This window comes from Haliaeetus leucocephalus, unplaced genomic scaffold, assembly GCF_000737465.1.
Source record: "Haliaeetus leucocephalus isolate CR32 unplaced genomic scaffold, Haliaeetus_leucocephalus-4.0 Scaffold195, whole genome shotgun sequence".
Classification (NCBI taxonomy): domain Eukaryota; kingdom Metazoa; phylum Chordata; class Aves; order Accipitriformes; family Accipitridae; genus Haliaeetus; species Haliaeetus leucocephalus.
The window spans coordinates 1,026,206-1,038,880 of record NW_010972631.1 but is presented as its reverse complement, the minus strand read 5'-3'; the positions used below and the strand labels follow the sequence as shown (position 1 = coordinate 1,038,880).

The following is a 12,675-nucleotide window of genomic DNA, read 5'->3' as shown; positions in this document are numbered from 1 at the left end:
TCATAAATAGGGAAAACGTTGTGTGTATTTTAAGCAGGTTTCAGCACTCTCGGACCCCATCTCCCCAGCCGATCAGCAGACACTCCCTCGGCCCCAGCAAAACGTGCCTAAGCGCAGAAGTAAACATCACTGCTCCTCTCCACCCCCTCCCCACGAGGTCCGAGCCTACCAGCTCTACACGCTCTATCGAGGAAAGGATGGGAAGGTGATGCAGGTGAGCCGGCCGCTGCCCTCCTGGAGGGAGGCACAGGGAGCAGCGCTTGGAGTTGGGGCACAGTTAGCTAACAGGTGGAAAATGCACTTGATTAACTGCACTCTCAGGGGTATGAAATTGTGACTGTGAGTTTGTTTTCCTTGTTTGGGCTTCAGCTGCGTTTTGGCCTGAAGTCTGGTAAACAGTAAGCTGGCTTTGTGCATGTTGAAGAAGACATACTTAACTAGTTTTGACCAACAAAGTATTTCCTTTTTGGAGATGAGGTGTGAACAGGGATTGGAAATGACACTGGAGCTTTTATGATACGCTTTGAAACATCAAGATTTCCGACAGGAAATGCAAAGAGTTTTTCCAAGGAAAATAAATGAGAGCCGCGTGTGAGCACTGAAGCTTCCTACCTAAACCAAGAGCTTGAGTACTCTCGATACATTTTGTTTCAGTTCTTCCTGTTTAATGCAACATGTCTTTGGGTATTCTAGGATTACTGAAGGCAGGAGCTGTGCAAAAATTGGTTCACAAAGAGACCTGGAGTTACCCACTCATGTGCATTTATTCCAGTTTAGAGACTGATATTTTACTCATTTTATCACACAAGTATTTACCAGTACACATTTATAAAAAAGCATGAAAACAGTCAGCAAATTACCCTGTAGACAGTGTAAACATCTATATTGTTGTTTTCTTAATATTGCCCTCCTGTACCTCTGGGAGATTAATCCTTTCATTTCCTTAGCTTCTCACATCCATCGACCAGCTCTCCTCAGTCCCTTGCTGTAGTTAAGAAGTTCAGCAGATTCTGAAGATCACTCAAGTCAGACTTCAGAGGTTTTACTGGCCATATTTTCCAAACATCTCACTGTGTAACACTTGGGAAACTTCCAGACAGGGGCACTATGGGATTATCCTAACAGCAGACATCAGGAAGGACCTTTCATACGTTAAAAGGAGTATCTCCCTGCCCCTAGGATCCAATGGTAGGAGGATGGGCCAGTAGGAAGGACTTGGGGAACGGGAAGAAAGGTGCAGAGAGCAGATAGGATTTGTATACCTATCTAATCTATTTACAAAGATTAGCTTAATAGAGCTAGACTCCCTTATAGTATTTCCCGAAATACATGACAACTTCTCTCTCCCCTTTTTTGCTTGTCTGTTGTCTTCGATGCCCTCAGACCCTGAATAACAAACAGAATTTCTTAAGTACATGTATTTCTGAAGGTTTCTCTAGCTCTCTGCAAACTACCCACCTTCCCCTGCCAATGCAACAACCCCCAGTTTCTGAAACAGTACTGCAGGGCCAAAGGAGAGAGGGAGGCTCCTCTGCAGACAGATTCAGAGCAGCCGCTTTGGGCTCCTGACTCACCTCCCTTGAAGGAGCCAATTTCTGCCTGCGGACTGCAGAGGAAGCTGATGAGGATTAGCTGTCCTCGCTTAAAGGAGCCTTTTGTGACCATTTCCCTGAGAGATTTAAATGTGGTCAGTGCAGCTCCCCTTGCAGAGGAGCCTTGGGACGGTGAGTCAGAAGGAAGGCAACGGTGCGCACAGCAAAGGGTCAGCTGAACGCCAGCAGCGTAAACGCAGACAGGAGCAGTGAGACCTTGCCATACCATAAAAAAAAAAAAAAAAAAAAGAAAAGAGCACATTGTTGGCATTAGGTTAGAAAACAAATGCACACAAAACCACACACATCCACAAACTCGGATCAGAATTACAGCATCAAGACATGGGGAATAGGCCTATAACATGGTATCCCCTCACATGGCACACAGTACCACGGCGTACGTGAAATGAGCTCACTGCTGCTTGTAGCCCCAGTGAAATCAACACTGCTGTGTGGTAGGATGTGTCCATACAAATCAGCTCAATCCTTTTCTAGTCTGTGCTCCTCCAACTAATAGCCTGTTTGCTGAGCTACTGTAAGATGTTATCAGGAGGGCGAGATATGGTACATGGTACAGAAGAGCCCAAGACTGACTCAAGGAGGCTGTGATAATGTTCAAAGTGCGGTAAGAGGACAGTGGGATGTAGCAAGTAAATGTATGACTCCTTTCAGGCACCAATAAATGGATGTCGTTGTGAGCCCCTGATAAATAAACTGGAGAATCAGCTGGAGGCAACGGTGGAAGAGATAAAAGCTGAGTTTGGGACAGTACAAGATAAGATGAATGTTAAGCTGGGCCAGATGGAAAGCAAAACTCAACATCAAGTAAGAATATGACCCAGAGGTCAGCTTGCCCACATGACAATTAGAAACATATCCTAAACTTAACGAATATTTTCATTGTTATGATTCGTTTGTTGCTTCTTGTGTTGTAAAAATGAACCTGAAATCTAATACTCAAGACCAGGGAACTGTGACATTCCATAGGGATCTAATGTTGCAAACTAGGGTTTTGAGAAAAACACGTTTAATGTGTTAAGTGGCCTCTGGTGCTTCTTTAGACAATAAATCTAAACTGGTTGAGGCCCTAAGAGGGAAACTTAAAGACAGAAGGCAGTCCCACAGCTGGTCAGTTCATAATTGTTAAAATCCCTTTTGCTGAATTCTGTTTGCACTGAGATTCAAGATCCTCTAAATTATTTTTTATTTTTAATGTAATTGTTATTCATTGATAATTTTGTGATTGAACCTTTTTGCAAGCTACATCTAATTGTAGCTGGCAGCATTCCTAGAAAAGAAGTCTGAAAGACAGACCGAACTTTGACTTATGAGGTTCACAGATGGGGGTTTTGTTTGGTTTTTAACATGATCACCTCAGCTAAATTGTGGGTTTTTTTCCACAGCTCCGTGTTTTAGACAAGCTTATGGCTGAGCGGCTGTCCGCAGAGAGAACGGAGTGCCTTCACCGCCTGCAACAGCACACGGAGTTGGAAAAAACCGAGGGGGAGAAACGGCAGGTAGGGCTTGAAACAGCTACTCCCTGTTAGCTCAGATGGATCAGCTCAAGAGTTTCGTTCTAGCAGGCAGAGAGAATATTGGGAGATTTATCTCATCTCTTGAAACAGGCAGAAGAGCTTCAAAGACCAAACTATTCCTATCCACCATCTTTATCTCTAAACCAAATTTATAAAGCTTTTGCATTAGAAATGGGGAATGTGAAATCCAGTCCCAATGTCACAATTTAATTTGGTGGGTCTGAAGCGTGGGATCTATAACAAAACATCTTTTTTTGAACACAGTGCTTTGCAAAAACCCCTACTGCTATATTTTTAACAGTTGTGCTTTCAGCTTTTGCTTCATTAAAGGGTGTCTGCAGGAACATCTGCAAACAGTAACAAAGGCTAAGATCTGTGTTGTTCCTTTTACTTCTCATCCATTTGGTTGTGTGCCCTGGGAAACTCTCCCTTCTCCTCTGTCTGATCTTTTTTTTCCCCCATGTATTAAAAGGCTGCAGTTGTTCTCTCTGACTTTGGCAACAGTGCACCATCTCCAAGCTGTGTGTCACTGCCAATAGGCAAGTTCTTTCTGTATGCTTGTTTAACCAGCATTACAAGAATAACTGTTCCTGCAGAGATCCAGCTCTTGCCCTTGTAGCTTCTGCAAAAATTCACCATTAAAAAATGCTAAGAAATTTGTGTTTCTCCACTCACACGGGTAAATTTAAAAAACAATTAATTTTCTCCTTATTGGTATTCTTCTAAGAATTGAGAAATACACTTTGTGCTAGTAAAATGTCCTGACTTTTTGTAAGACTGTTCCAAATCCATGTTAAAAGACTGGCAGCTGTGATAATCCTAGCATAAACTACTGATCAAGATACTTCGGTCTAATATATGCAAAACACTTTTCTCCAAAGAAAAGTACTTACCAAACTAAGGCAGCTTTAGTTTTTATTTCATAGTAAGAGATTTAAGTATTAGATTGGCTTCTGAATGTCTAGGCTTGTGCTCCATCTCCTTGTAATCTCCATTTAAGAAATGAGATACTGGAGTGATACATGGGGTGAATTGAAATTACCATTAAGTGATATCATCTGTTCCTGTTCTGTTGGGTCTAATTGAAACTACTGGAAAAAATGAGTTTGGCTTTACTAAATGCATGGACTAAATGTCCATGTGCATGGGAGGGCCTGACCTAAATTTGTGATGTCATATGAACAAGAGGATAGAAGAGCTACTCATATTGTAAATGATTACTGGCACATGCCTCTGCAGCTGACACTTATTAAGCACCTTTGTAATTTGAAAGCTGTTAGTAATTTATCATTTAGTGTGGGACTCATCTTTATCACCGAATGAACAGAGGAGCAGAGGTTGGTAATGGTATAAAGCTGTGTCCCAAGTGTCCAATTTGAATTTTCACTCTTAACAAATGGCAGCTTTGACCACATGATGTTCCTTGCACTTAGAAAGTGCCGTTGACTGCATGATTTAAACAAGTCATCTCTGATCAGAGGACTTAGGGTTGCATTTGAAGTGGCACATTCAAATCTAAGAGGTGGTAGCTTGGACTGAAGAGGGTGCCTTTCATTAGCTAATGCATAGTTCTTCGTCTTTTCTGATTTGCAGTCCTTTAAATATTCCCAGTGGCAGCATGCACATCTGTACAGGGAGTCTAAGCCCACAGGTACCCTGCCTTGCTTCTCTTTGTCCCTGCCACACGTCCTCAGCAGCCCCAGAACCATAGGATCTAATCGTAGGATCATCTGATTTACAGTCTCTTCCTCACAGGTTTCCTTGGTCGATGAGCTGAAGACTTGGTGCATGTTGAAGATTCAGAATCTGGAGCTCAAGCTTTCTGGAGATTCCAGATCATCAAGACCAAAATCAACTTTGTCCACTTGTGAGTCTCTCACTGAGACCCTGGATACTGAGAACAACCCCCACAGTGCCAAGGACTGTAAAGCCAACCAGCCCGTGCTGCAGTCAGAGGGCTCCCACCAGCATTCCTGTATCACGCTTCCGAACAGCCTCGCGGAAGGTGGGGGAAGGAGCAGAGTCCAGATGCCAGAACAGAGCTTTGGGCAACATTTTTGCATTCAACAAGATGGTGCATCGGGTACAACCTTGTCAGGTACTTAAATGTCATATTCATTCAAAGGCGAGCTAATTAACTGAGGGATACTTGCATTAATACCACAAATGTTAATTCTGGCTGTGCATTTTCCCCCCATCCGTACGCCTAATGTCTTGGCATTAGAATACACTTCAAGGCAGCTGCTAGGAATATTTTAAGACACGGTTGGGTGGAATTCCACTGACGACTCCTGATGTTTCCATGTCACTGTGTCTTTGAAGCCAAGTCCTTTGATGCTCTGAATAACTCTGGTTTCTGAAATTTCTCCAGCTTCCCAGTCAGAATTGCTCCCACCCTGCTGTCTGTCAGGAAGGTGTGCAGATTAGCCAAAGTCTACTGAAGAAAGTGTATTCTATTTAGTGCTCTTCAGATGTGTGGAGCCTATAATGGCAGGGCACAAGGATGTGAACCTAAAATACTCATTTCTCAATAACTCAAATACTTGTTAATATTCAAACTGCAAGGATATAGAATAAACCTCTCACTTCTTCCCTTTTCTTGAACCAACGTCTGTTTAATTATTAGTTCATTTGACAAGAACAAAAATAGCTGAGAACATTCAAGCCTGTTCAGGGATCAAGGCCACCTGAAGATACGGTTCAAGCCACCTTTCTGTGCTTGGCAAGGGAAGCTTTTGAGGAAAAAAAAGAGACAGGCAGAATGGCCAGGTCTCCACAGCCAAGGAGAGCACTATCAAAGCCCTGGGCTTCTGTAATATACATTGTATATGCCCCCCAAAACACTGTGCAAAGTGAAAAGACATGGACATGGATACCCTGTCAGACTAGAAAGGCAGAAGACTGCACAGATGATCTTATGGTAGCATGAGTGTGAGCTATACCATATTGAACAGTTCAGAAGCATCAAAATGTGTTATCTTTGCAAAATTAGTGGGGCTTCAAGTTTTGTAGAAGCAGGGGGTTCATAAATATCAGCAGACATAAACTACTTCGGGAATCTAGCCTGATCTTTGTTACACGTCCTTCTGAGGAAGTCCTTTGATTGTTGTCAAGTCTGTAGTCCCACAGCCGCAATGCAGTGCCTCTCTGCTTGAGCCAGCTTTTCTCTTTTAATGACTCTATTGTATCACCTGACTGTGAAGGTGCGATAAACTAATATAAGCCTCTATGATGTACACACAGCACGGTACATGGGAAACCGCATCATTCATCGAACAATGAGGATTTCTGAATGCTAAAGTAAATGGCCAGAGCTTTTCTAAGTATATATGTATACATTTTATTCTGTAGGTACAGAGCAACAGTTAATAGCTGGCGGACCAGTTTCTTCTTCTGCCCCTGCTCAAGATGTCAGGCCAAAGGACAAAGCTGTTAGCGCCAGCACGTTCCACAGGTTCCAGCAGGAGCTGTCCTCCTCTGAGCCTTTGGGCTCCAAATTGAGACACGTTAAGGTTCAAGCTGCTTTGCAGCCCTTGACTGAACCTGCAAAGACTGAACCACAGAGTGGCTACTTCATCGACAAAGGAACTCAGACAAAGAAGTCCAGCAAAAGCGGGCAGTTGAGGCACAAAGCTCTGCACCATGCCGGGGCACATCAGAGCCAGGAGCAGCAGCCCTCCGCCCTGCCTGTGGGACAGCTGCCTGCCCCTCCGCTCAGAGACACCTCCCAGGCCCTGGAGATAACACAGTACTTCTTTGAGGCCGTTTCCACCCAGATGGAGAAGTGGTATGAACGGAAAATAGAAGAAGCCCGGTGCCAAGCTAATCAGAAAGCGCAGCAAGACAAAGCTGCGCTCAAGGAGCATATTAAAAGCTTAGAAGAGGAGCTCAGCAAATTAAGGACTAAGGTGCAGAAAGAGAGCTAGCATCTACCAAGCGGGTAAAGACAAGCAACAGGACTCATTTGGGAATATTGATAGAGAGAGAGAGAGAGATATTTGTAGTGCCTGTTACATCCAAACAAAATGCTCTTTTTCAGGAGTAGAAATAACTTTGGAAACTCCAGAACTGAGGAGAGTTCATATGCAGACTGTACTGATGACAATGAAATGCTGCAGATTAGATCCTTTCTTTGTTATTTCCAAGACTCTGTTAAATATTGCACTCTCAATTTCCAGGTGCTGCTTGAAAACAAACTGCATTAGAAACCAAAACTGCTTTCTGAAAAGGGAATTTCCTTATTTTCACAACAGGTCATGTGTGGCTAGAGGGTTCCACTGTATGCTACATGTAAACACATGGCGACACCAATACTGAAATAGATTCAGCATGTTTGAGAGCTTTTGACAGAAATTCCTTAGCGATGAAGGGCTATTGATACTATTTTAGATACTCCCCACAGCCTCTCTCTCATCAATGGAGAAAAGCTACAGAACCAACTCAAATTACAAGCCCACGTAGGTGACAGATGCAGGCGTCCAGCTGGGAGGCCAGGCCACCCCAGAGTGAGGTGCTGAGGCGAGTCATCCCATTAGGTACAGAGGCTTCAGTTGCCACTGTGCTTTTCTTTTGGGTTTCCATTATTAAAACAAATGCTAAATTAGATTTGCCTTTTTTTTTTTTTTTTTTTTTTTTTTATGGTGTCCTGGTTGCAAAGCTCCTTGTGGTTACACAGTTGTTGGGGCCGTACTCCGGTAATGTGACTGAGAAGATTTGTTGAGGGCATGGATGGCAAATATTTTACCATAACTGTGCTCTACTTCTTAGGTATAATTTTTATATCTCTTTTCCTTCAAGCAGCAAATGGCTGAATTCTCTACTACTGAAGCTTGAAAAAGTCCTTTATCTAAAGAAGGGAAAGCTTGGTTCCCTGTACTCAAATGTTGCTTTTTCTGCAGAGTCAGGATTTTCTCCCGGACACCTTGTCCAGACCGTCTTCCTTTGTTCCTCTGAATGATTCCTCTCTCTGTTTTCCCCCTTGTATCTCTAAAAGGAGAGGCTGGGCCCTGGTGAGTCTGCAGGTCTTAGGACTGGTTTCATAAACAGTCCGACAAAATAGAACTCAACAACATGTTAAAGTTTTTATAGATGTGTTTTGTTGTAAAATAAAAACTTACAATGACCAATGTTGTGCAGGCTGACAGATGCTGAATACACCAGAGGCACTGTAACTCATTGCGTCTGCACCCCTTTAGGGTTTCCTCCCTATACCTCTGAGAAGGCGCCATCAGATTCTGTTAGAAAAGTAAGTTTACTTAACACATCATGAGCGAACAATTGTTCAAAACCAATTCAAACACGGGATAGTACTGTTATGCCAAGGAGAAAGAGATTTTTTTTCTGTACTGAGGAGCCCTAAAATCAATACAAAATACTTTACAGTATTGAAGACACCATTGACTAACTAGTAATTAAGCTTTTGTCTTCTTAGCAGATGTATAAAGCAAAGAGAATTGTATTATATAACAATATTTTTAAAGTTCCTATTAATGCACTATCAAGACAAGAAAAGTGTATCTGCAGTTACGGAAATACTAGTTTTATTGCTCCGACTTCTATAGTCTAATACAGACACTTTCATATGTTTACAGTTTTGTTTAAGCTACTGTAGGAATGCAGAAGCATGCTATTTAAGTTTTGTATCATCTTGATAGTGACTGTTTTGCCAAGCAATTAAAGTAAGTGTTGCTCAGAAGTCTGTGGTGTAATGTTTTCTAGCCAGAGAAAATGGACGCAACCTCCTCACTTGACTCAGAAGGGGGAGCAGAAAATTGAACTTCCAACTTCTAAGCTTTTGTGTTTGTGGCTATAAAACATGGAAGCTGGGTCTACCGGCTGTCCCAAGGCAGGCTGCAGGGACCGACTGCCATTTGTTAGCTGATGCACACACCCACCATTTCAGAAATTACTGGCACAGGGCTGAGTCGTACAGCTGATTACCCACATGCTCCTGAGCTTGCACGAGTGCACAGGAAATGGAACGGCTATGGCTTTAGCTAATCTGCTTCACATCATACAAACTACACTACCACAGTAGCCACTGGAGCAGCAATTTAACACAGTAACTTGGCTGCAGAGTACTGATTTTAGAGGTTTTCTGAAGCCAACAAGTGTACTGTAAAATAAAGGGAGGTACTTTCTGCTAATTCCTTTCTACTCCCCTCTGTAGTCTTCCCTCCTTCAAAACTACTGGAGTTGAAGGACTTCTTTACAAAATACCTATATTATCTACCCTTCTCTGCAGGACACACTTGGAGTAAATTTACTTACCGTAACAGACTGTACTTGGACTCCCAAAGGCTTCTGGCAGGCAATTTTATCTTGACAAGCCCACAAAGCAGTGGAGATCACAGGCAGCAGCACTCATGAAGTCAACAGCTGTCCAGGGCACTGCCTGGCATGACCTAGTGCTGGATTATGTGGCCACAACCTAGAAACATGGAGTCGAAGTAGTAATGTAGACTCAGGGCTCTGAATGGAAAGCACTGTGATGAGGTGGCAGGGTAAAGTCTCATAATTAAGGAACAGAAATCAAAATGCTGGCTGAAGGGAAAGGGAAGGCTACACGCAAGAAAAACCAACATTGATTACAGCTTTGTTTAGTCAAAACTCCTTTCAAAACAATTTTCTGGTAACGAAAAATCAACCCCCAACACACTAATGTTCTGTCAATATACTCTACCAGAAAACGTTAACAATATTTAGATTTTTAACAAAATATTTAGACATACCTATTTTTCACTGACTGGTTAGAGGTTCAAAGGCTTCTGTCTATACAGACATGCACTCTTTAGCAGCCTCACTGGTTGCCTAAGCCACATCCTTTACTGCAAAGTTTAATAAACATCATAGGAAAAGATTCTACGATGCCTTTCAGAAAAAGAATTAGGATAAAAAAAAAAAGGCATTCTTTCTTGTTAAGCAGCAGCTTTTTGCAAAGCAGCTTGGCTGAAGTATGTAGCTTTAAAGACTCTTTGTTTGGCTCTGGCAAAAAGCACACCTCCTGCTCCTGAGTGGGGTGTTTCTTCCCTCCTGTAGCCTGGAGGGGGAACACTGTCCTGTCCTGTGCGGTGGCACTGACTGGACTTGCTGTGGGGCAGTCCAGCTCACTAACTTGGCTGAAAGACATCTTGGCAAGGGCAGGTGGCTCCTGAAATGAACTGTAATAGCAGGGTGGGAGACAGAAGGGTTCCTGCATCTCTTGAAACCACAACCTCACCTCATAGATACGTAGATAGTCAGGTATCTATCTACTGTTGTCTGGCTACTGATGTTGAGAAAATCCCAGACTCATCCTGACATTTTTAAATTATATGAAAAAAAAAAAGATATACTGCAATTCACAGGAAGGTAAGAACAGCTGCAAGCTAACAATAAGACGTGGAGTAATACAACATTTCAAAAAACAGACCACGATATTTGCAGTTAGTATTTTCTATTTGTAATTCTACTTTATATTGACTTTTAAATACTAAGTAAAGGGTACCTCCTGTTAACTTGGTAATAACTGTTTCTGGGGTTAAATCTCTCATTTTCATATATAAAGATCTCCCCTTTTAAGTTTTCTTCAGCTATAACTGAAAATCAACACCTACATATAAAACATTTTCTTTATATTTTATCATGTTTATTTGTTTTGGGCCCACTTATTTATCCCAAATGCTTTTTTAATGCCCAATTTTGGTAAAAATCCTTCACACAGTATAGAAAGAGCTGTTACCACTATGAATGTTACCACTTAGACTTGCCACAATAGAAAACAGACAAAATAATCTGGCTTATGTTTATTTTCCATTTCCCTGGTATAACACTGCTGTTGTAATTGTTGGTGCTTTCTGCTTTTCCCACAGCACATGCTACATCCATTCAGTTCTTTAAAGTCCTTTGTGTCTAAGTGATTTCCACAGGGGAGGGTAACCAAACTGAGAAGAGGAAGGGGAAAAAAAAAAAAACCAACCAAACAAAAACCCCACTGCAGTAGAGTCCATCTTCAAACATTACCAGGCTGTCCGCAAAGGCTACTATTGTAACCACATTCTGCAAGAAATACTATGCTTGTTTGCAGCAGATGAAAGTCCAGCTGTCAACAAAATTAAGATCAGGATTTTGCCAGCTTAAGTGTTCTTTGAAGTTCCTGAAGTTGCATGTTGCCTTGAGTAATCATCATCCTGATTGCATCCTGTAAAACAAAGTGAAATCTACTGAACGTCTACACAGCACAGGTTTTACACAAGCATGCAGAGTTTTAACACGTTAAAATGCATACAATTCTTACCAGCACTACTGTGATCTATTTCTTTGTGTGAAGTAACGCTATAGTCACTGAGATGGTTAAAAAACAGGTGAATAAATAATAAATTAGTTTTCTCCAGTTCCTTCGTGATGTGTTTGAGGGCTGCTTATGGTTTTGCTTTAAAACTCAGTTTTGAACTGCATTCAAACTCATAATAATGTTTTCTTTATGCCTCTACCACCTTTGCAAGTAAGTAATGACAACTGGCACAGGGACATCATGAATACAGGTGTTTTACAGAGCAAATGGATGTTTCTCTCACTATTATTTTTATCTAAGTACTGTAAAGCTTTGTCTGCATAATGCAGCCACCAATTCCTTGAGCACTGGCTAGAAAAAGGAACAAACTAGAAAGCAGAGGACAGGAGACACACAGGAAGTGTAAAGGTTTCTGCATTTCATACATGCTTCGTATCCACAACCATCCAATTTTATTTGGGATGAATATCATTGAATATAGTTAAAGATGAAAAAAGAAGCTATCATCGTAAAGCCTGAGTGTTTACGTTGGTCATCTAATATTTGTATTAAGTATTTTCTGATTCGTGGTTTAAGTAAGGATTTGTTTGGGTTTTAGCTTTTTAAGTCCACGTTATTATCTGGAAATCAGAGAAACATTACTGCCAACAGAGGGGTAATATTTAGAGATGCTGAATTATTTCTTTGCACAAATGCTCCTTAAGAGAAATTAGTAACAGGAGACTTCTTACCAGTCCAGAAGTGACACCTACAAAACAAAACCCCGTGACAAAGTAAGGATAGCGCACCGACCGTTCTGGAGGGCAGGCGCTCGGGGTTGCGGGTTCCCAATCCTCACCTCTTCTGTCGCATCTTTATTCCTCCTGAACTCCTCCCTGGCCCAGTCCTTTAAATAGTGGCGATCTGCTTCAGCAGGGACATCGCGAATCGCCCGCAGGATCTTCCTGTACAAGTGAAGAACCTGCTGTCGCCTCAGGAACTGGGAAGGAGAGAGGGAAGCCAGCCCGCTGTCAGAGGACGCTCTGCTGAGCACGGTTCCCTCAGCGGGTGCCTCTGCTCCGAGGGACGTTTAAACGAACGCCACGTCCCCCAGTTCTCTTCTGAAAGAGGCAGCATTGCCTCGGACCCCGCTCCGAGACACTCGCGTTTCCTATAAAGGGCCGTACCCAACGTGCCAACCGCCGCGCTGCCCGAGGCCGGCCGTCGGCACAAAATGCAGCGTGACAAGGCCGACCGCCAGCCCACCCTCCCGGACACCCCGCAGGACGGGCCGCCC

The 12,675-nt window shown here is 42.6% G+C and overlaps 2 protein-coding genes across 5 annotated transcripts in view; one reads left to right on the top strand and one right to left on the bottom strand.

Annotated features, from left to right (window-relative positions):
- ANKRD6 (ankyrin repeat domain 6) overlaps positions 1–7,722 on the top strand; it is a 35,209-nt gene extending 27,487 nt beyond the window's left edge. For 2 of the 4 annotated variants that reach the window (XM_010565687.1, XM_010565685.1), the window contains 5 exons: positions 38–214; positions 2,265–2,417; positions 2,996–3,109; positions 4,883–4,994; positions 6,479–7,722. In XM_010565687.1, coding sequence (XP_010563989.1) covers positions 38–214; positions 2,265–2,417; positions 2,996–3,109; positions 4,883–4,994; positions 6,479–7,053 — 1,131 coding nt within the window. In that variant the 3' untranslated portion in view covers positions 7,054–7,722. Of the gene's footprint in view, positions 1–37; positions 215–2,264; positions 2,418–2,995; positions 3,110–4,882; positions 5,002–6,470 lie in introns of all 4 variants that reach the window. The other 2 variants (XM_010565686.1, XM_010565684.1) reach the window with 1 other exon arrangement.
- Positions 7,723–7,760: 38 nt separating this feature from the next.
- LYRM2 (LYR motif containing 2) overlaps positions 7,761–12,675 on the bottom strand; it is a 5,857-nt gene continuing 942 nt past the window's right edge. Inside the window, exons 2-4 of the mRNA XM_010565812.1 lie at positions 12,238–12,452; positions 10,128–11,306; positions 7,761–9,670 (exon numbers count right to left, since the gene is read on the bottom strand). Of these exons, the coding sequence (XP_010564114.1) occupies positions 11,226–11,306; positions 12,238–12,452 (296 nt within the window). The 3' untranslated portion in view covers positions 7,761–9,670; positions 10,128–11,225. The remainder of the gene's footprint in view (positions 9,671–10,127; positions 11,307–12,237; positions 12,453–12,675) is intronic.